General features: G+C 45.3%; 2 protein-coding genes across 2 annotated transcripts; both read left to right on the top strand.

Moving 5' to 3' along the window:
- Positions 1-1,984: 1,984 nt before the first annotated feature.
- Positions 1,985-6,526, top strand: LOC309581305 (arylacetamide deacetylase-like 4; the record flags this gene model as incomplete). The annotated part of the gene is made up of 4 exons (XM_082295849.1): positions 1,985-2,161; positions 4,313-4,529; positions 4,908-4,971; positions 5,752-6,526. 4 exons carry the CDS (start codon positions 1,985-1,987, stop codon positions 6,524-6,526), a joined length of 1,233 nt encoding a protein of 410 aa, XP_082151975.1.
- A 9,685-nt stretch (positions 6,527-16,211) lies between these two features.
- LOC309581134 (arylacetamide deacetylase-like 4) lies at positions 16,212-17,945 on the top strand (the record flags this gene model as incomplete). Its single annotated transcript, XM_082295579.1, has 2 exons — positions 16,212-16,285; positions 17,171-17,945. 2 exons carry the CDS (start codon positions 16,212-16,214, stop codon positions 17,943-17,945), a joined length of 849 nt encoding a protein of 282 aa, XP_082151705.1.
- Positions 17,946-19,940: the final 1,995 nt, after the last annotated feature.

The raw sequence follows: 19,940 nt of genomic DNA, 5'->3' as shown, positions 1-19,940 counted from the left end.
TGCATGGCTGGCACCCACTGAAGGCAAGAGACAAGAATATCCATGAAGACTCTTCAACAGCCCAGAAATGCTGAAGACAACAACCAAGGTCTGCTTTGGCCCTTGAGACAGACAAGAGGTGCTGATGGTATCAGATGGAGAACTCAGCTTCTATGAAGTCTTACAGCAGACACTGAAATTGCAGCCATGAATTTAATTTCTAGGGTTAGTCTGTACAAAGACTACACTGCTCCAGAAATAGAAAAGTCAAAAGGAAGGCTCCTGTCTGGAGTGGAAATCCTAAACTGGAACTAGCGTGGGTTTGATTTTGTTTGGGATCTGAGAAATGATGTTTAATTTTGGAACTTCACTCTCAAACTGGAATCCCTGAACGTTGGTGAGTGTGGGGATGTTAGAGAACTGCAGAGGTGAGACTTTTCTGTAGCCCTTGTTTTCTTTCAAGGTTATCTTATGCTCAAGGCTACCTGTTCTGCTGTGTTGAAAAAGTTCTGAAAATCATGTAAAGAAGGCAGAGAAGCACAATTTTATCTATATTATCACTGTAATGCTATGGTGATCCTGTAAAGCTTTCAACAACAAAAAATAAAAACTAGCACTGCAAATACTTCTAAGAGTGAGAGTTACATTTGCTAAACACTTACTGATGGATAAACCAAACTGAACCCCCTGTGGTGAAAGGAACAACACAACTCAGGCAGGCAAAGACCACAATCTTGCTAATTCTACCTGGTCACATCTGTGCTGTGCTCAGTAATTAACCTACCAAACAAGTGGACATGACCATGTAACTGTGAAAACACAATACAAACTGAAAGTCCACAAACACTGCTGGATGGTGTTTTTTGCTGGTGGATTTTCCAAATCTGGGCTTTTGCAGATTTTTAAAACAATATTTCCTTCTACTTCAGAATATTTTACGATGACCATGTGCCCTATTAATAACGCTCAACTTCTCACTAGAAAAACAGCATGAAATTAATTTTTTATAAAATTTTCTAACTAAAATGACATGGTACTCTCCCCCCATCACTTATAATTTGACTTTACAACAACAAAAAAAACCACTGAACAAAAAACAAAACAAAACAAAAAACCACCCCCACATTGTTACCTAATAATGTTAGATTTTTACCTATTTCCTTTCCCTGTGAATTTACAATTTAAATGTTCTGACATTCTAGTTGTTTGAAGAGTTGCAAACTTAGATTCCCAATTAATTAATCTGCATCATTTAAAGTACACATTAGCACAATCCTACTCTTCAGCAAGAACAAGATAAAGCAGTTTGATTTGAAACTCTTTAATCACTGGTTATCTTAAGTCATTTTAAGCTGCACTTGGTGCACACAGAGTTACTGAAGGTTACCTGCAACAAGGTCACCTGATCGTGAATCTAAAGTCAGCCTCCTGTGGCTTTTTAAAAGCATTTTCTTCTGTTAGAAGAAAACATAAATACTAAAAAGAAGTTTGGGTAATGAGATTTGGGTAATGACAGAATTTTCTAAGTGCTACTTTCCAAAGAGCACTGGTGACAATCCCTTTGGCCGTTTTGAGTGACAATCATCACATGCAGGTTCCCACTCCTGAGGAAACTCTTCAGATGGGTGTTTTATAATGCCACAAACTAAAAGCACACAAATGCCCTCTGTCTATTTTCCACCTCCAACTAATTTAATACTAATGCAGTTCATTCATAACACTCTTCTCCCAGCTAAGCACTGGTTTCATGCAAAAATTCCAAAATGCTGCGGGCATGGATCTGTTAACAAATCAAGGACTTTGACCAACTTATCTTTTTTGAGATAATGGGAATGTGGGGGAAAGAAAGTGGGAGAGGGAAAGATACCTGCTAATGTATTTGTAAAAGGGAGGAGAGAGATTTTTACTGGAGCAAACAAAGAACAGGAAGATGAACAAAGACTCAGGAAGTAACAAGCCAAATATATCAAATCGAAGACATCTCAGATCGCTGCAGTTCAGCAAAATGGCAGTTGTACTCACAGTGCTGGTGTTATTCTTAGCTGGTTTTCTTGCTGGATTTATATTGTTGGTCATGGGGGCAATTAATTTTGATTTTTCCAACTCAGAAATTCCTCCTGGAGTGAACCAGCCTGCAAAGCTCCGAATCATTCATATAATTTTAATATGCACAGCTGTGGTGGTAAGTGAACCTGGTGTGATTTCTGGGGGAAGAATAGTGAACCTGTAGATTTTAAACTTAGTACAATGCTAGAAGCCTGCATGGAATTATGTTCCAGAGATGAGAGCAGGGCATTGCTGTCATGATGCATGTTTTATTTAGCTGAGTGTTGCTAAAGAAACTTTGCCAGACTTTTGACACTGCACTGCTCTACCCCAGTACTGCCCAGCTCTATCTTAGGCAGCACCTATTGCTGCTTTAACACAAGTGTGTCAAAGTCTGACTGTGCTTCTGCCCTGACTCGAGCTGACCTAGTAATGATTTGATTAATTATGTTTATTCATTCTGGATCATTTATATTTCCATTCTGGGTTCAGACTATACCAGATGTCTCTGGGCCAAGTTTTTCTTGGTCGTGAGGATGACAAGTTCTGTATTTATTTTGAATATAAAGTGAGAAGCTGAACATTTCAGAACTGGCTTTGGGAAGGGACAGTTTCTGTCACATAAGTGACAAAATTAGGTAACATTGCCCAAGAGGAGCTGAAGGCATTCTTCTGCCCAAAGCACATTTATGTAACTCCTGCAGCAACTAAGTAGGATTCTCTGATGGGAATGAGGGGCTCTAGCCAGCCCAGCTTCTCCAGGTGAAGCAGTCTGTAAAAGCGTGGGAAGGTAATCAGTCTCCAAGAGCAGCACTCAGCATCTGGTGAGCTCTGCTGACGGAGGAGCTCACTGAATCACAGGTATTTCTACGTAACGATAGCTGTAGAGATGCTCTGATGAGACATGACATCAGATTGGAGATAACAGAGGTTGTGCATATATATAATAAATTAATTTAATGGAATACCTGCAAAGAGAGACAAACTGTTTAAAATTTAAAAAGGAAAACAAAGAGAAAAAAATTCTCTGTCAGAAATATTCTAGATTATGGTTGACCATAGTAAAGAATTCTAGATATATATTCTCATGCTTTGGCTGCACAGATGTTATAATTAGAAACCGAGATTACATCACCTAAGCAGCTGGAAAAGCCAGTTGTCTTTGTATCATCGATCCATTGCCCACCATAAACAAGCATTGTATGCTGCAATGTAAACAACACAGGGTGAAAGAAAAACAAATTGCATGTAAAAGTTAAAATATTCTTGGTATTGTTCCATTCCTGCTTGGAAAATAGCAAATACAAAAGAATAAATCATTTAATCATGCGTGTATGCAATTGGAGACACTAAGACTAGTTTCTGTAACCAATTAAAATCAGTATATTGTAAAAAGTCTTAGTTTCTGCAAGAAATCTTTCCTCAAGATCAGGCACAAAGAATATTATAAATAGCTGGAATCACTGAAAAAAAAGGCCTTTCATGGATAAATACATTGAGAGTCATGACACTACTGACAATCCATGCAAATCTGTCTGTCTAATAAGAAATATTCAGAACAGAATCCTGAGTACTATGAACTTGATCCAAATGTTCCTAAGGACCAAAGTACTGGTTGGCATGGCTGAACAATGCATTTCAAAACAGCGGGTATGCCTTTTTTTTATTTACGCAAAGTTATGTTGGAGCACAAGCTCTGATTTGTATTCATTTTCTGATGCCTGGCATGAATATCCCTATGGCACAGAGAATGAACAGAAGTTCATTCCTACTAAATACCTCAGGATTTTCTTGTCAGTGCATGGCACACATCAGTGAGACTTAGGAGACGGATCAAAAAGCTATTATCAAATATATTCTTAAATTAGTCAACTCTACTTTGGGCAAGTGTCTGTACCACGAAAATCAGCACCAGAATGACCCATCTTTCACTATGTTTCCACATCTTCTGGGGGGCAAGGATAGAATAACCAGTGAAAACCAAATTTGCTTTCCATGTTAGGTAAAGGACCCGCTGAGGAAGCAGAGAGATCTATTTCACCAGTCTGTTAATGTTGCATTGTTTGGGGTTCCATTCTTTGGTTCAGGTAGCTCTCTCATGACCTCTCCTGACGCTGCTGTTACTTGTTCAGTTGTCTCCTATACCTGTACAACTACTCTCTTAGTTCATTACTGCCCTAAAAATACATGACTTAGGCACCGTGAGTTTACTGTCCACACAGTTCATTTCCTTTGGAAAATGCAGGATCTCTTGAGTGAGATCTCTGTTCTCTTTGCCTTTGAACAGGGAAAGATTTTGGAAAACATTGGCATCTGCACTCAGGTGAATTTTGTACGGTACATGCAAGGAAGAAAGACTGTGGGGGCGGACGCGAAGCTCTTCATCAAGGATCTGTGGTTTGAGAAAGTGCCTGTAAGGATTTACCAGCCTAAGGCTCCATCTGCCAACCAAAGAAGAGGAGTTATGTTTTTTCATGGAGGAGGATGGGTATTCGGAAGTCTTGGTAAGATATCTAACAGAAAAAATATTATAGTTTAGTTAAAGAAATACATACTTCATAAATAGTAAAGTTGGTTGTTTCTTGTTCTGTAGCAGTTGCAAACTTTGAGTACAACCACAGCTTCAATCTTGTAATTCTTGCTGTCAGAAGAAGGCATCTGCTGTGGATCACGTGATTTTTCTTACAGGACAATGATATAAGGGGAAAAAATAATGAAATAGGAGGATGAGGAGATACAAAAGGACTGAGGAGCTGTGTAGGAAGCAGCAGAGAAAAATACAGAATATTTTCTTCTTGCAATTATTTGACTTCTCCAATAGACAACATCTCTGGAGAGAAAACACCCCAACCCAAACCCAAACCCCACCAAATCTCTTTCAGAGACCCACGAAAAACTGTGCCGCTTTATCACCAGAGAAAGTGAATCCGTGGTTGTATCTGTGGGGTGAGTCTTTCCTCATGCTGATTTTGAGAGATTATTTCCTATAGTGTAAATATCACCTCCTGTCTCCCCAGTCAGAGCAACAATCTTCCTCAGAGAAATGTCTCTGTGGGACTTCTCAAGCGTGGGATTTACAAATTCATTCTGCTGTTGTTTGGAGCCACTGAAGACTCACTTGGGCTGTTTTCACTGTCTAATTACATCACAAATTATACGTTGGCATATCTAGTTGGAAAATGAAGTTTTGAATCAATATTTTCAAATTCCAAACTCAAAACTGATTGTAAACAGATAGTAAGCTATATGGTCTCCTTAACACTTATTCAAGGAAAGCCTGCTTGATGCTTAGGGAAGCACAGTGTGAATGACAAGCTAATACGTTATTAAAATACTGGCATAATGGTTCAGATTATGAGGATATATAACAGCTTTACGTAACAAAGACATAAACCAGAAGTATTGTCATTTGTGTCCAACTCATTAATCATTTGTGTCCAACCCATGAAAAACTGAAGCAGAAAGTAACTGAATGATTGTCAATAAAACCTACATATAGTTGGCATCTGAGTACTCCTGTGTTGTTAAACACCTAAGAGACATCATAAATAGATGATATAATAACAAAATAATCTGCACCACCTACTCACAGTTTACTGATGATAATCCTGTGGAGAAAAAGAAAATTCTGCAGAAATCAGGGTATTGCTGGTTGCAGGAACCAGGACTTTAGCAATACATTTAAAACTACTATTTCCTTCTCTTACGCTTGTCTCTGTGTCCCAGGTACCGTTTAGCCCCTGAGCACAAATACCCCGCTGCATACGAAGACTGTCTGAACGCCACCCAGCACTTCCTGCAGCACCTGGAGCACTACGGCGTGGATCCTGCCCGGGTCATTGTCTGCGGGGACAGTGCTGGGGGCAACCTGGCAGCAGCTGTGAGCCAGACCCTGGCAGGCAGGTCAGACTTCCCCAAACTCCGTGCTCAGATCCTGATCTATCCAGGCCTTCAGGCGCTGGACTTCAATTTGCCATCTTATCAACAAAATCGGGGAGTCCCTCTGTTATTCCGGGAACGTGCTGCTTTCTACGTGTTGCAGTATCTAAATGGAAATGCAACAAATCTGGAAGAGGTCTTGGAAGGTTCCCATATTCCTGTAGATATTAAACTAAATTATAGGAAGTGGGTGAGTCCAGACAACATCCCTGAAAAATTTAAGGTCAGAGGCTACAAACCACGTGTGCTACTTGACTGTACAACTGAAGTTTTTGAGAAAGTGAAGAGATTCTGTGAGCCCAACCTTTGCCCACTGCTGGCTGAAGACACAATTCTTCAGCAGCTGCCAGAATCTTTCATCCTGACCTGCGAGTATGACGTGCTGAGGGACGATGGCTTGTTGTACAAGAAGAGGCTGGAGGACAACGGGGTTCGAGTGACCTGGTGCCACCTCGAGGATGGATTCCATGGAATCATAAACTCATTTAATAGTGACTGGTTGTCATTTCCAGCTGGAAAAAGGGGTCTTGATAATATTGTGAATTTTCTAAGAAGCTTATAGAAACATTTTTCTTTGTTTCTGTAAGAACTGCCAAATTTCTGCCACCTTTTATGCTTCTAAATTCCATATAAGAAGTTCAGATAGGAACATTTGATAAGAAGCAATTATGCCAGTGTGATTACCATAAAAGATGTTTCAAGAATACTATGAAAGTTTCTTTTAGAGCTGTTTGAAGTAGTCTGTGCAGTCTGCCTATTTTAATCATCTGTTTGGACTACACACTTGCTACTCTCTCAGTACATATAAAAGATGCAGTAAAATTTTAAGCCAACATCTGATCTGACCTATTTTATTCAATTACAGTCGATAGTTTCATTCTTCCTAGAAGTGTGTGTTTTAGCAAAGGAGAAAGACACTGACACTACAGTGCTATAATGCACAGCCTGTGCTCTCTGCTACACCTAGCACCTGAGTTTAAGATTCCCAGTCACCAATTTGAAGATGTCTGTGGGCTAGGTAACTGGTATTTTAGACTCAAAAAAATGAAGTCACATTAGTTAACTTGTGTACTAGTTTGAAAACAAACTAGTGGGAGACACCAAGTCAGAATAACAATTTAATAGGGAAATAAAAGGAGGGGGAAAGAAAAACAAAAAAACCCAATAAAAGCGGATAACACTGGGTTAAACTGACAGAGTTAAGATACAACCTGGCACCCTGTTAGTCAGGGTGGTGGTGGTGGTCTGGTAGAATGGTGGCTGCAGTCCTCCCGAAGTGGCAATCCTGTAGGAAAAAAGAAGGGTCTGCTCCTCCTCAGAAGGTCCAGTGGTGACTGTGTAGCTCCTGTCCTCTGGAAATCCAGTGGAAAGGTTCCCTCTCTGGCGTTCAGCCTCAGCTTATATCCACGCTGGGATGCTTGGTTCCTCCCTCTGGGTGGAGCATCTCACAATGGGGTAATGAGTCATGAGGCCAGGTGTTGATTGGGCCCATTAACAGATGATAGTCCAGAGGGAGTTATCTATGAGTCATGTGGCAGGACAATGATGGGCCATTAACAGCAAGATAGTCTGGGGGGAGGAGGCAAGGAAACACTGCCCCACCTGATTTCAACGGCTGATGGGGATGGTAATAGAATACACTGCAACCCCGGACATTATCCACCCCTTATTCTATTACCATCTGCATCATCCCAAATCAATACCTTCTTTAAACTCTACACACACATACATATATATATATATATATACATATATATACACAATAAAACCCTACGCACTGTTCTCACCTAAGATTAGGTCTCCTTGTGGTACACAATGGGTTTCCCCATCTTTTTGCATTACCCACCAAGTGCAACCAGGTCCTTGAGCAAAGACAATCCCACGGATGGGTTTGCCTTTGCCTGAGGTGGGATTGATCCAAACAGTCTTTCCTAAAATACCCCTCAGGTGTACCGCAGGGACTCTATCTCCATCCACTGTGTGCAAGGGTTCAGACTCGGCGGGACCAGCTCGATTGATGGACCCTCGGGTATTGACCATCCAGGTGGCCTTTGCTAAGTTCACTTCCCAATTTTTGAAGGTCCCCCCACCAAGTGCCTTTAGGGTGGTTTTAAGTAGTCCATTGCAGCGTTCAACTTTTCCGGCAGCTGGTGCATGATAAGGAATATGATATATCCATTCAATACCGTGTTCTCTGGCCCAGGTGTTGATGAGGCTGTTCTTAAAATGAGTCCCGTTGTCCGACTCGATCCTGTCAGGGGTGCCATGTCTCCACAGGACTTGCTTTTCCAGGCCCAGGATGGTGTTCCGGGCTGTAGCGTGAGGCACAGGGTAGGTCTCCAGCCATCCAGTTGTCGCTTCAACCATGGTCAACACATAGCGCTTGCCTTGGCGGGTTTGGGGAAGGGTGATGTAATCAACCTGCCAGGCTTCCCCATACCTGTACTTTGACCATCGTCCACCGTACCACAGAGGCTTCACCCGCTTGGCCTGTTTGATTGCAGCACAGGTCTCACAACTGTGGATGACCTGTGAGATGCTGTCCATGGAAAGGTCCACCCCTCGGTCACGGGCCCATCGGTATGTTGCATCTCTCCCCTGATGACCAGAGGCATCATGGGCCCAACGAGCTAGGAATAATTCTCCCTTGTGCTGCCAGTCCAGATCCACCTGAGATACTTTCACCTTAGCAGCTCGGTCCACCTGCTCGTTGTTGCGATGCTCTTCATTAGCCCGACTCTTGGGTACGTGTGCATCCACGTGTCGAACCTTCACGGTCAGCTTCTCTACTCGGGCGGCGATGTCCTGCCAAATCTCAGCGGCCCAGATGGGTTTCCCTTTGCGCTGCCAGTTGGCCTTTCTCCAGCGATCCAGCCATCCCCACAGAGCATTAGCTACCATCCACGAGTCGGTGTAGAGATAGAGCCTCGGCCACTTCTCTCGTTCAGCAATATCCAAAGCCAGCTGGACGGCTTTAAGCTCTGCAACCTGACTCGATCCACCTTGTCCCTCGGTAGCTTGTGCAACTCGTCGTGTGGGGCTCCATACTGCAGCTTTCCACTTTCGGCTAGCGCCTACAATTCGGCAGGAACCATCAGTGAAGAGGGCATAACGTCTTTCACTCTCCGGTAGCTCATTATATGGTGGGGCTTCCTCAGCACGAGTCACTTGCTCTTCCTCTTCTTCAGAAGATAATCCAAAAGTCTCACCTTCAGGCCAGTTTGTTATAATTTCTAGAATCCCAGGGCGATTCGGGTTTCCAATACGGGCACGCTGTGTGATGAGGGCGATCCATTTGCTCCATGTGGTGTCGGTGGCGTGATGCGTGGAAGGAACCTTTCCCTTGAACATCCAACCCAGCACCGGTAGTCGGGGTGCCAGAAGCAACTGTGCTTCAGTGCCAATTACCTCAGAGGCAGCTTGGACTCCTTCATAGGCTGCCAAGATTTCCTTCTCTGTGGGAGTGTAGTTGGCTTCAGACCCTCTGTAGCTTCGGCTCCAGAATCCCAGTGGTCGGCCACGAGTCTCACCAGGCACCTTCTGCCAGAGGCTCCAGGACGACCATTGTTCCCGGCTGCAGAGTAGAGCACATTCTTCACCTCTGGTCCTGTCCTGACTGGGCCAAGGGCTACCGCATGAGCGATTTCCTGCTTGATCTGGGCGAAGGCTTGCTGCTGTTCAGGGCCCCAGTGGAAATCATTCTTCTTGCGGGTAACCAGGTAGAGAGGACTCACGATCTGGCTGTACTCGGGAATGTGCATCCTCCAGAAACCTATGGCGCCTAGGAAAGCTTGTGTTTCCTTCTTGCTGGTCGGTGGAGACATTGCTGTGATCTTATTGATGACCTCAGTGGGAATCTGACGCCATCCATCTTGCCACTTTACTCCCAGGAACTGGATCTCTTGAGCAGGTCCCTTGACTTTGCTCCTTTTGATGGCAAAGCCAGCTTCCAGGAGAATCTGGATGATTTTCTCTCCTTTCTCAAACACTTCCTTTGCTGTGTTTCCCCACACAATGATGTCATCGATGTATTGCAGATGTTCTGGAGCCCCACCCTTTTCCAATGCAGTCTGGATCAGTCCGTGGCAAATGGTGGGACTGTGCTTCCACCCCTGGGGCAGTCGATTCCAGGTGTATTGCACACCCTTCCAGGTAAAAGCAAACTGGGGCCTGCATTCTGCTGCCAAAGGAATGGAGAAGAAGGCATTGGCAATGTCAATAGTAGAGTACCACTTCGCTGCTTTGGACTCCAGCTCGTACTGAAGTTCCAACATGTCCGGCACAGCGGCGCTCAATGGTGGTGTGACCTCATTCAGGCCACGGTAATCCACCGTCAGCCTCCATTCTCCACTGGACTTACGCACTGGCCATATAGGGCTGTTGAAAGGTGAATGGGCCTTGCTGACCACCCCTTGGCTCTCCAGTTTGCGAATCATCTCATGGATGGGAACCACAGAGTCTGTCGGTGCGGTATTGCCGACGGTGCACTGTTGCTGTGGCGATTGGCACCTGTTGTTCTGCAACTCTCAGCAGTCCCACAGCAGAGGGGTCATCTGAGAGGCCAGGCAATGTACTCAGTTGTCTGATATCTTCTGTCTCCACAGCAGCTATCCCAAAAGCCCAACGATGTCCTTTTGGGTCCTTGAAATACCCATTTCTGAGATAGTCTATGCCGAGAATGCACGGGGCCTCCGGGCCCGTCACAATGGGGTGTTTCTGCCACTCGTTCCCGGTTAAACTCACTTCAGCTTCCAGTACAGTCAGCTGCTGGGATCCTCCTGTCACTCCAGAAATAGAAATGGGTTCTGCTCCCACATACCTTGATGGCATCAGAGTACATTGAGCACCGGTGTCAACCAAAGCCGTGTATTTTTGTGGGTCAGATGTGCCAGGCCATCGGACCCACACAGTCCAAAAGACCCGATTCTCCCTTTCCTCTACCTGGCTAGAGGCAGGGCCCCTCTATTCCTGGTCATGTTGCATGTTGCTCCCTTCCGGTGAATACGTTCCTGAGGTCCCTTCAAGAGGATCGGTCATATTATCATTCCGGTACCGTCTGGAGTTCTGTGTGCGAGAGACCGGAGCAATATTGACTCTAGATGCGCTTCTTGTGGTAGTTGTCCCTCTTTTGAGTTCACGTACCCGAGCTGCTAAGGAGGAGGTGGGTTTTCCATCCCACTTACTCATGTCTTCTCCATGTTCCTGAAGGAAAAACCAGAGGTTACCTCGTGGGGTGTATCCTCTCTCCCTGGTTGGGGGACGCCGGCTCCTAATGGCAGAGACTCTTGTTGGTTCTGGCGAGATCGGGTAAATCTCTTCCTTAAGTTCCTTTTTCAGTTTCTGATGGCCTTCTTCGATCAAGCTCCGGACTTGCTCAGCCAGCCTTGTTTCCACAGATGAGACATGAGTGCGAAACGGGGCTGTGACGGTGTCCTCGTAAATCCTCAGCTTGTTCACCAAGACACCCACCCTGTCCTCACCTTCCCTCCATTGCAGCGTTGCCAGGTAACGGGAGTATATCTCTGGTCCAAGGCGTGCGAACCTCAACCACATCTGTGATGTGCACTGGACACCATCTGGGCTCTTCGGAAATCTCTCATCTTCTGAGAAAATGATCTCCAGCACAGCCAATTCCCTCAGGCACCGGATACCTTGTTCCATTGTGCTCCATTTTCCTTGGTGCACCTGGAGGTCTTCTTTACAAAGGTACCTGTCCCTTACACTTGTAAGCAGTCGCCGCCAGAGGCTGAGAGCTTCTTGGGTTCTCCCGATCCCCTGGTCAATGACCACATCCTGGGACAGAGATCCCAGCTGCCTGGCCTCACTTCCGTCCAGAATGGTGTCATTGGCTGCAGCGTCCCAGATGCGGAGCAGCCAGGTCAGGATAGACTCGTTCGTCTGGCGGGTGAATTCCCTCCGCAGGTCACGCAGCTCACACAGGGATAGCGACCGAGTGATGATCTCTGGCTCTGCCTCTTCTGCTGGGTGCGAAGGTCCTGCTGCATCCTCGTCAGTCACAATGCGGGCTGATTTGCTTTTTGATTTCTTCTTCTGAACGGGGGCAACTGCAATCGGTTTAGGCTGTTCTGGTTCAGTAACAGTTTGTGTGGAGATGCTGACAGCGCCTTTGGTTTTTTCCTCCTCTGCGTCAGTCTGCGTGGACATAGACGCTGCAGTCTTGCGTCTGGGTTCTTTCTCCTCTGCGTCAGTCTGCGTGGACATGGACGCTGTGGTCTTGTGTCTGGGTTCTTTCTCCTCTGCGTCAGTCTGCGTAGACATGGATGCTGCAGTCTTGCGTCTGGGTTCTTTCTCCTCTGCGTCAGTCTGCGTAGGGATGGATGCTGTCACTATGCTTTTGGTTCCTTTCTTCTTTGCGACAATCTGTGTAGACATTGTGCTTGTTGCTCGGCTCTTTTTTTTCCTCTCATCCTGGGGATGCTGTGCCATAGCTCTGATCCTAAGCATGGTGTACACAGTGCAGGTCATAGAGAAAAAAGAGAAGAGAACTGACAAGAAGATTATGCCATCCTTAACATCCACAGGGAACTCAATATTTTCAAAAACTGCTGTGTCCGGTCTGAAAGGCTGGAAAAAAGCATTCTTTAATCCTCCCCCCAGGGGCTGGGTATGATTGTTGAAGCCCCAGATGTAGCAACCTAAAGTAGGACAAGCAGATAAAGTTGAGTATATATTCCGAATTATGTTCATTGTCTCGGAGGTTATCATGCAGTAGGCATAATAGACTAATAAAGCAAATTTTATACCATACCCTGGTCTACACAGGAGCATTGCAATCGGCAGATAGCTCCCCATGTGCGGAAAAATATAGAGAGCCAGGTACAAGACCCATGTAAGAATGTTGAACATCATAGTGAGTAGGTGGCTTCTACAATACGAAATTGTAATTCTGACTTTTCTCAGCAGCCGGCCCCACATTGGGCGCCAAATTATGTACTAGTTTGAAAACAAACTAGTGGGAGACACCAAGTCAGAATAACAATTTAATAGGGAAATAAAAGGAGGGGGAAAGAAAAACAAAAAAAACCAATAAAAGCGGATAACACTGGGTTAAACTGACAGAGTTAAGATACAACCTGGCACCCTGTTAGTCAGGGTGGTGGTGGTGGTCTGGTAGAATGGTGGCTGCAATCCTCCCGAAGTGGCAATCCTGTAGGAAAAAAGAAGGGTCTGCTCCTCCTCAGAAGGTCCAGTGGTGACTGTGTAGCTCCTGTCCTCTGGAAATCCAGTGGAAAGGTTCCCTCTCTGGCGTTCAGCCTCAGCTTATATCCACGCTGGGATGCTTGGTTCCTCCCTCTGGGTGGAGCATCTCACAATGGGGTAATGAGTCATGAGGCCAGGTGTTGATTGGGCCCATTAACAGATGATAGTCCAGAGGGAGTTATCTATGAGTCATGTGGCAGGACAATGATGGGCCATTAACAGCAAGATAGTCTGGGGGGAGGAGGCAAGGAAACACTGCCCCACCTGATTTCAACGGCTGATGGGGATGGTAATAGAATACACTGCAACCCAGGACAACTTGACAGTTAGAACTGCAACTGTTCCCAAGAGAAATACTCTATTGACAACTTTGTTTAAATTACAATGGGAAAATGCTTTAAGTGTTTTCATATGTTTATCAAACATGTGGGTATGCTGAAAAACTTGTTCTTGTGCTTGATTAGAATCCTAGAATCACAGAATGGTTTGGGTTGGAAGGAACATTAAAGTTCTTCCAACGCCCTGCCATGGGTAGGGACACCTGGTCTAGCCCAGATTGCTTCAAGCCCCAAATAATCTAACAACAAAATAAGACTTATGCATTTACTTTTGCAGAGCATGGTACTTACCTTCCCCCCCCCGCCCCCCCACCCCTCCCTTGTTCCCAATTTCTTTTCTGAATGTCCTTGATAAAAGCATGTATTCCAAACTACGTAAAGCATGCCCACAGTGCAGGAAGTGAATGTCCTGCCTGCCGATCAGCTGCAAGGGACAATTTAATCTCCACATTCACTGGCTCTCTGTCATAGACTAGAACTTCATTCAGGACTTAACTGCAGTCTCTGAGCACTCACTGTTATCATCCACAATCCAAGAATTCTGTATTCAATACCAGACCCTTTATCAGTCCCACAATTATCATAAAGATAAACAGGAGATTAAACACATTGACTCTTCTCCAATGTGATAACTGCTGGCACATTGCACAACATTTCCAATGACTTTAAAGTGAGTGACACCTGAAAGATCTCTTGCAACTGGGACTGCTCCAGGCCTTACTGTTACCTTAAAAAGCCAAATCCCAGATAGGCGTGAAGACACGTCACCTCTGGATAGGTGAAATGGCATTTTTTATCTGCTGCCAATGATACTACTGGTAATTTTTGTTGCTTCATTCATATCAGCAATCATAAAAACAATTTAAACTGAGTATGCCAATTGCAGCATCCCTCCTGGAGTGAGCAATCCTGGAAAACTTCAACTTACTGTTGCTGTTTTGATTGTTACATCTACTCTGGTGAGTAACTCTGCTGCGACTTCTGCCAGAAATGTTGTTAGATGTTATTTTTGCTGTATATGTAAATACCAGAATCCTGCCAGCTCCATCAAGGCTTAAATGATGGCTTTTCTCTTCTGGGGGCTTACTTGAGAGGACAGTTTTTGGAAAATCATTTCTGTTAGACCTCAGTCAGATTTTCCCTGTTCCATAAGGATTAAGACAACTGTAAGAGCCCAAGCTTTATCAGCTGAGCTTCCCTAATTAAATTTAAAATTAAGAAGTGAGATTGCTTTGATTTCCACTTTAGGTAAGCACATATGATGTTTTTAGGCCATTCTTGGGGCTTTCCAGTAACATGGAAGGCTGGGTAATGGAAGTAGCAGTAATGGAAGACTGGATGCTTTCTAAGATGACAAAACCAGAAACCCCATAAACCTTAGAGAGGTGAGAGACACTTGGGCGCACTGCTCCCTCACCAGCTGCCCCTTCAGCAGTTGCCCTTCATTGGCTGCCCTTCACCAGTGATCCTTCATCAGTCGCCCTTCTCTCACCAGGAGCCCCCTCACCAGGTGCCCCTTCACTGAGTGTCCCTCACCATCTGCCCTTTTCCAGGTGCCCCCGCACCAGTTACCCCTCGCCAGAAGCCCCTCAGCAGTCACCCCTCACCAGTCGCTCCATGCCAGTTGCCCTTCTGCTGCCCCTCACGAGCTGCTCCTCACGCGGTTCTCCCTCACCCGATTCCCCCTCATCCGGTGCCCCTCAGAGCTGGCTGCGCGCGCGGTCTCGTCTCAGCTCACCCCGGCTGTGCTCCCTCTCCCAACAGGGCAGGATTTTTGAGAAGATGGAGCTGTGCAGCAGCCTGGCCTTCAAGCGCCGCGTGTTCTCCGGGTGGCGGCCGGGCCCGGCGCGGGGGGTGAGGCGGGAGGACGCGCGGCTCGGGCTGTAGCGGCCCCGCGCCCCGCCGTGCTGCTCTTCCACGGCGGCGGCTGGATCTGCGGCAGTCTCGGTGAGGCCCCGGGCCCCGGCTCGGCCACCGACCCATCGGGACGGAACGCCCTGGCACTGTCTTCGTAGCGTTAGCGAGTCAGGCGTTACTTCAGCCTTGGCCACCGTCTGTGTGCGGCCGACAGAATTCCGGCCTCCACACAGACGCTGATACAAAACTTTTTCACCTGTCCATACACTTTTAGCAAACAAAGAAACTAATGTCCATTGGTTCTAAATTAATTAATTCTCTTTCATAAATTGATATTTTATCCTCTTTTGTCTTTTTAGTATAGTTTTCCTCTGGTAGGGACTTACCAATACACATACACTGAGTCTTTTGTTAGGTGCTTCTTTTTATTCTGATTTCTGCAAAATGTCCTTGTAGTCCATAAATTCTGCCCTTCTTGTATCCAATTTCAACAATACACATCACCTCCCAGGCCTTGTTCATTGAAGTGTATCAGGGTTAGTTTAGCAAAACTTTTAAAAGTTTCAGTGATTTTCCCAATCAAGTCAACAATACCAGTTTGTGTAAAGACAGCTACATGCTGACTAAAAGTGATTTAAGACTAGCACACTGCTTATAATGAATATACTGGTTATGATTGATTGAAACAAATAATTAAAAATTCATTAGAAAGTTACATCATTTCCAACAGCTGGAAGGCTGACCTCTGGCCGGGCTTTCCCATCCACTGCGAAGGGAGGCAGCGGGGCACGGGGAGAGCTTGAGCGTTTGAGGGCAGCAAAATATCTTCTGATGTGTTTCAGATTCCCAGAAAGGATCTGCCAGTACATTGCCAAGGAAAGTGGCTCGCTGGTGGTGTCTGTGGGGTGAGTTACGGCCGGGCTGCCCCGGGAAAGCCTTTTTGCCTCTTGTCACTTCTCAGCACTGCAGGGATGTGCAGCTGGTGGGAATGCTCCTGTTCAGAAGCTGGACTCGATGATCCTGATGGGTCCCTTCCAACTCAGCATTTTCTTTGATTTTCCCAGAATCCTGGGTGTCCAGACAGAATTTCAAGGGGGCTGTTTTAATTTCTCTCCCTGCTCCATCAGCTAACACTGCAGACACAGGCCACAGTAAGGTCCCTGTATCTCGCAACACAGAGCTATGCTGGCACCACACAAAAACAAGGAATGCTTTCCAGAAGAGAGTTCCAATGTGTTGAGAAATGACTAATACACTGACGTGGAAGGTGGTGATTCAGTGATCCATTTAAATAGGTGTAATTACCTTGTGCACTTCAAGGAGCTTTCTAACAGTAAGAATCAAATGCTAGTAAGTTTTAATACTAGTAATACTGAAAAACAGAACTGTTCCAGTTATTTAAATAAAGAAAAAATAATTCAAAAAAATGGAATATCCTAAATAAAGGTGAGGTGCAGATTGATTAAATTACTTAATCCACAAGCCAGATGCAGTCTACACCAGAAAAGAAAAATGAAGTTACATAACTTAATTTGTGATCAGGGCTGCTCTCCGAATATCCCAACTAAGCTTGAGTCCTTGCAGCCTCATCCTATGGCTCTCACTTCTCTGGGATGACTCATTGGACAAATACCTGTTTAGCAGATAAAAATACCTTTATGTTTTTTTGGTTTTTTTTTTCTGAGGGAAAAATTACTCCAACACAGGGAAAACCGGGGTTATGTAGAAATTTCGTATTTACAGTTATGACATTTCCTCCTGTTATTTTGTTGTCTCTGTCCATGTCCCAGGTACCGTTTAGCCCCTGAGCACAAATACCCCGCTGCATACGAAGACTGTCTGAACGCCACCCAGCACTTCCTGCAGCACCTGGAGCACTACGGCGTGGATCCTGCCCGGGTCATTGTCTGCGGGGACAGTGCTGGGGGCAACCTGGCAGCAGCTGTGAGCCAGACCCTGGCAGGCAGGTCAGACTTCCCCAAACTCCGTGCTCAGATCCTGATCTATCCAGGCCTTCAGGCGCTGGACTTCAATTTGCCATCTTATCAACAAAATCGGGGAGTCCCTCTGTTATTCCGGGAACGTGCTGCTTTCTTTGCTTTGCTGTACCTCAATGGGGATGCACTGCACATGCAAGAGGTCTTGGAGGGCTCTCATATTCCTCCAGACCTGAGGCTGAAGTATAGGAAGTGGGTGAGTCCAGACAACATCCCTGAAAAATTTAAGGTCAGAGGTGTGAAGCCACTTGGGCCCACTGATTTTATAGCTGAAGTTTATGAGACAGTGAAGAGATTCTGTGAGCCCAACCTGTGCCCACTGTTGGCTGAAGACTCTGTTGTTCACCAGCTGCCAGAATCTTTCATCCTGACCTGCGAGTATGACGTGCTGAGGGACGATGGCTTGTTGTACAAGAAGAGGCTGGAGGACAACGGGGTTCGAGTGACCTGGTACCACCTCAAGGATGGATTCCATGGAATCATAAACCTATTTGAATATTGTGGTTTGTCATTTCCATCTGGGAAAAGGGGATTGGACAAGGCTGTTGCATTTATAAAATGCCTGTAAAAAGAGCTCTCCCTCATTATGCTTCTCCCATTAATGTCTCTGCTTAGGCTCCCACACCTCAGGCAGTGCTGGTCAGTAAAGATGTGACACTTTTTGATGTGTAAAATATTAATTCTGATATCCATGAACTTCAGATTAACACATATCTTTTCCTCATGAGACTCATGACAGTTCAATCTTTACAGTTTTTCTACATGCTGTGTTTTTTTCAAATTGGCGTATGATTGATTCCTTATCTTAAATTACTAAATTATTTATTCCTATATGTTATAAACATATATTATAGTATTGGCTTCTTGCAAAGTATTAAGGTAGATATTATATAATGTTAGAAATGCTTTTTGCTGTGTGGATGTAGTTTTCTCTCGTTTTAGCAAGAATGTTAGCGAGTGTGAGCAAGTAAGAGAACCTCCAAGGGAGCAGAGGATGAGGCCCGAGGAGCTGCTAATCAACGCTTTGTCCAGAGAACAAAAGGGCCCAAAGGCTGCTCCGCCCCGAGAACGGGCGGCCAGGAGGGTCCGAGAGCCGCTATCACCGCTCTGCCCGGGGGGCAAAGAGGCCCAAAGCTGCAATCAGCCCTGACTGTCTGGAGAATTCAGAGATCCACCCCACCATCGACTCTTACCTAGCGGGCCCAACCCCAAGAATCAAAAGAAATAAAACCACAAGGCAGAAGACTACGCATGCTCTAAAAAGGCGGACCCAAGGAGTGGCCATGCAGAACAGCTCCTGGAAAAGTTTTAATATGAATAGAGAACAGACAGTAAAAATGGTATAGAAAGGACTCACCTCGAGCATCAGGTGTGCTCTTGGCAGAGCGCCAAGGCACCCGGCCGTTATCCCTTTGCTTTATTTTATGTGTCTCTTATTGTCTTTATATTAAACTCTTTAAATTCTAACAGGAGAGTGAACCTCGTTTTTCACACTATACAAATAATCGATGTGGAATGATTTGGATTAAATGCTGTTCACTACAGCCAGGATATTTGTGGTGCCCATTTGATAAGCTCCAAAGCATGACTTTATTTAGCTAAAAAGTACGAGCTAGGTAGATAGTGAGCTGGAGGGAAGAGATAGAGGAAAACTCTGGAGAAACAGGCAGAGACCAAGATCTCAGTGAGGAGATTGAGCAAGTATTCCATGGCTACAAAAGTAGCAGTGCAAGGCCAGAGTTGATGGGGGACACCCTGCTGGAGGCAAGTAAGGGCTGCTCTGATTTTGAAATAATTGTAGGTCTACAAAGTCCTTTTAATTTTGGAATGTCTCCACTATGCCCACTGAGGGCAAGATACACTGTTGAGAGGAAATGCTGACACCAGGTTTTAGAAAGATAGAAAGGATCAATGAACTGGACTCTTGGTTTGTGTGTACTGAAAGGTACAGCTTAAAGAGAGAGAGAATATGAAGCAAAATGTTCTTCCAAAGGGTGTTCCCCAGTATTAACTTTTGCAGAATCTGTGCTGTGTTTGTGTGCTACAATCTGTCAATTTGTGCTGTCTCCACGGCTTGAGTTTTATTTACAGGATGAGACAGTGTATTCCCTGACATGATGCTTCATTACACCCTGCTGATGAAAGCAAGGAAGAACTGCACACTCAGAACAGCCAGACTGAGGACATGGAAATGACAGAATTTCTAGGGTTGGGAGTGACCTCTGGAGATCATCCAGTGCAATCACCTGCCAAGGCAGAGTCACCTGGAGCAGGTGATGCAGGAACACATCCAGGTGTGCTTGGAATGTCACCAGAGAGGGAAACTCCACACCCTCCCTGGGCACTGTCCCAGTGCTCTGCCACCCTCAATGCAAAGAAGTTTTTCCGCATGTTGAGGTGAAACTTGTGTTTTAGTTTATGCTCATTGCTCCCCGTCCTAAGGAAATCCTCAGGAAAAAAGGAAAAAAATCCTACTGGGGGGCTGAGAAAAGCAGAACTTTTTACAAAAACGAATGCTGACTTCCCTTAGGTTTCCCTGCACAAGGGCAGCCCTTCACTGAGC

Source organism: Coloeus monedula (assembly GCF_965178545.1).
Source record: "Coloeus monedula genome assembly, chromosome: 22".
NCBI lineage: Eukaryota > Metazoa > Chordata > Aves > Passeriformes > Corvidae > Coloeus > Coloeus monedula.
This window is presented reverse-complemented; position numbering and strand designations above follow the sequence as displayed.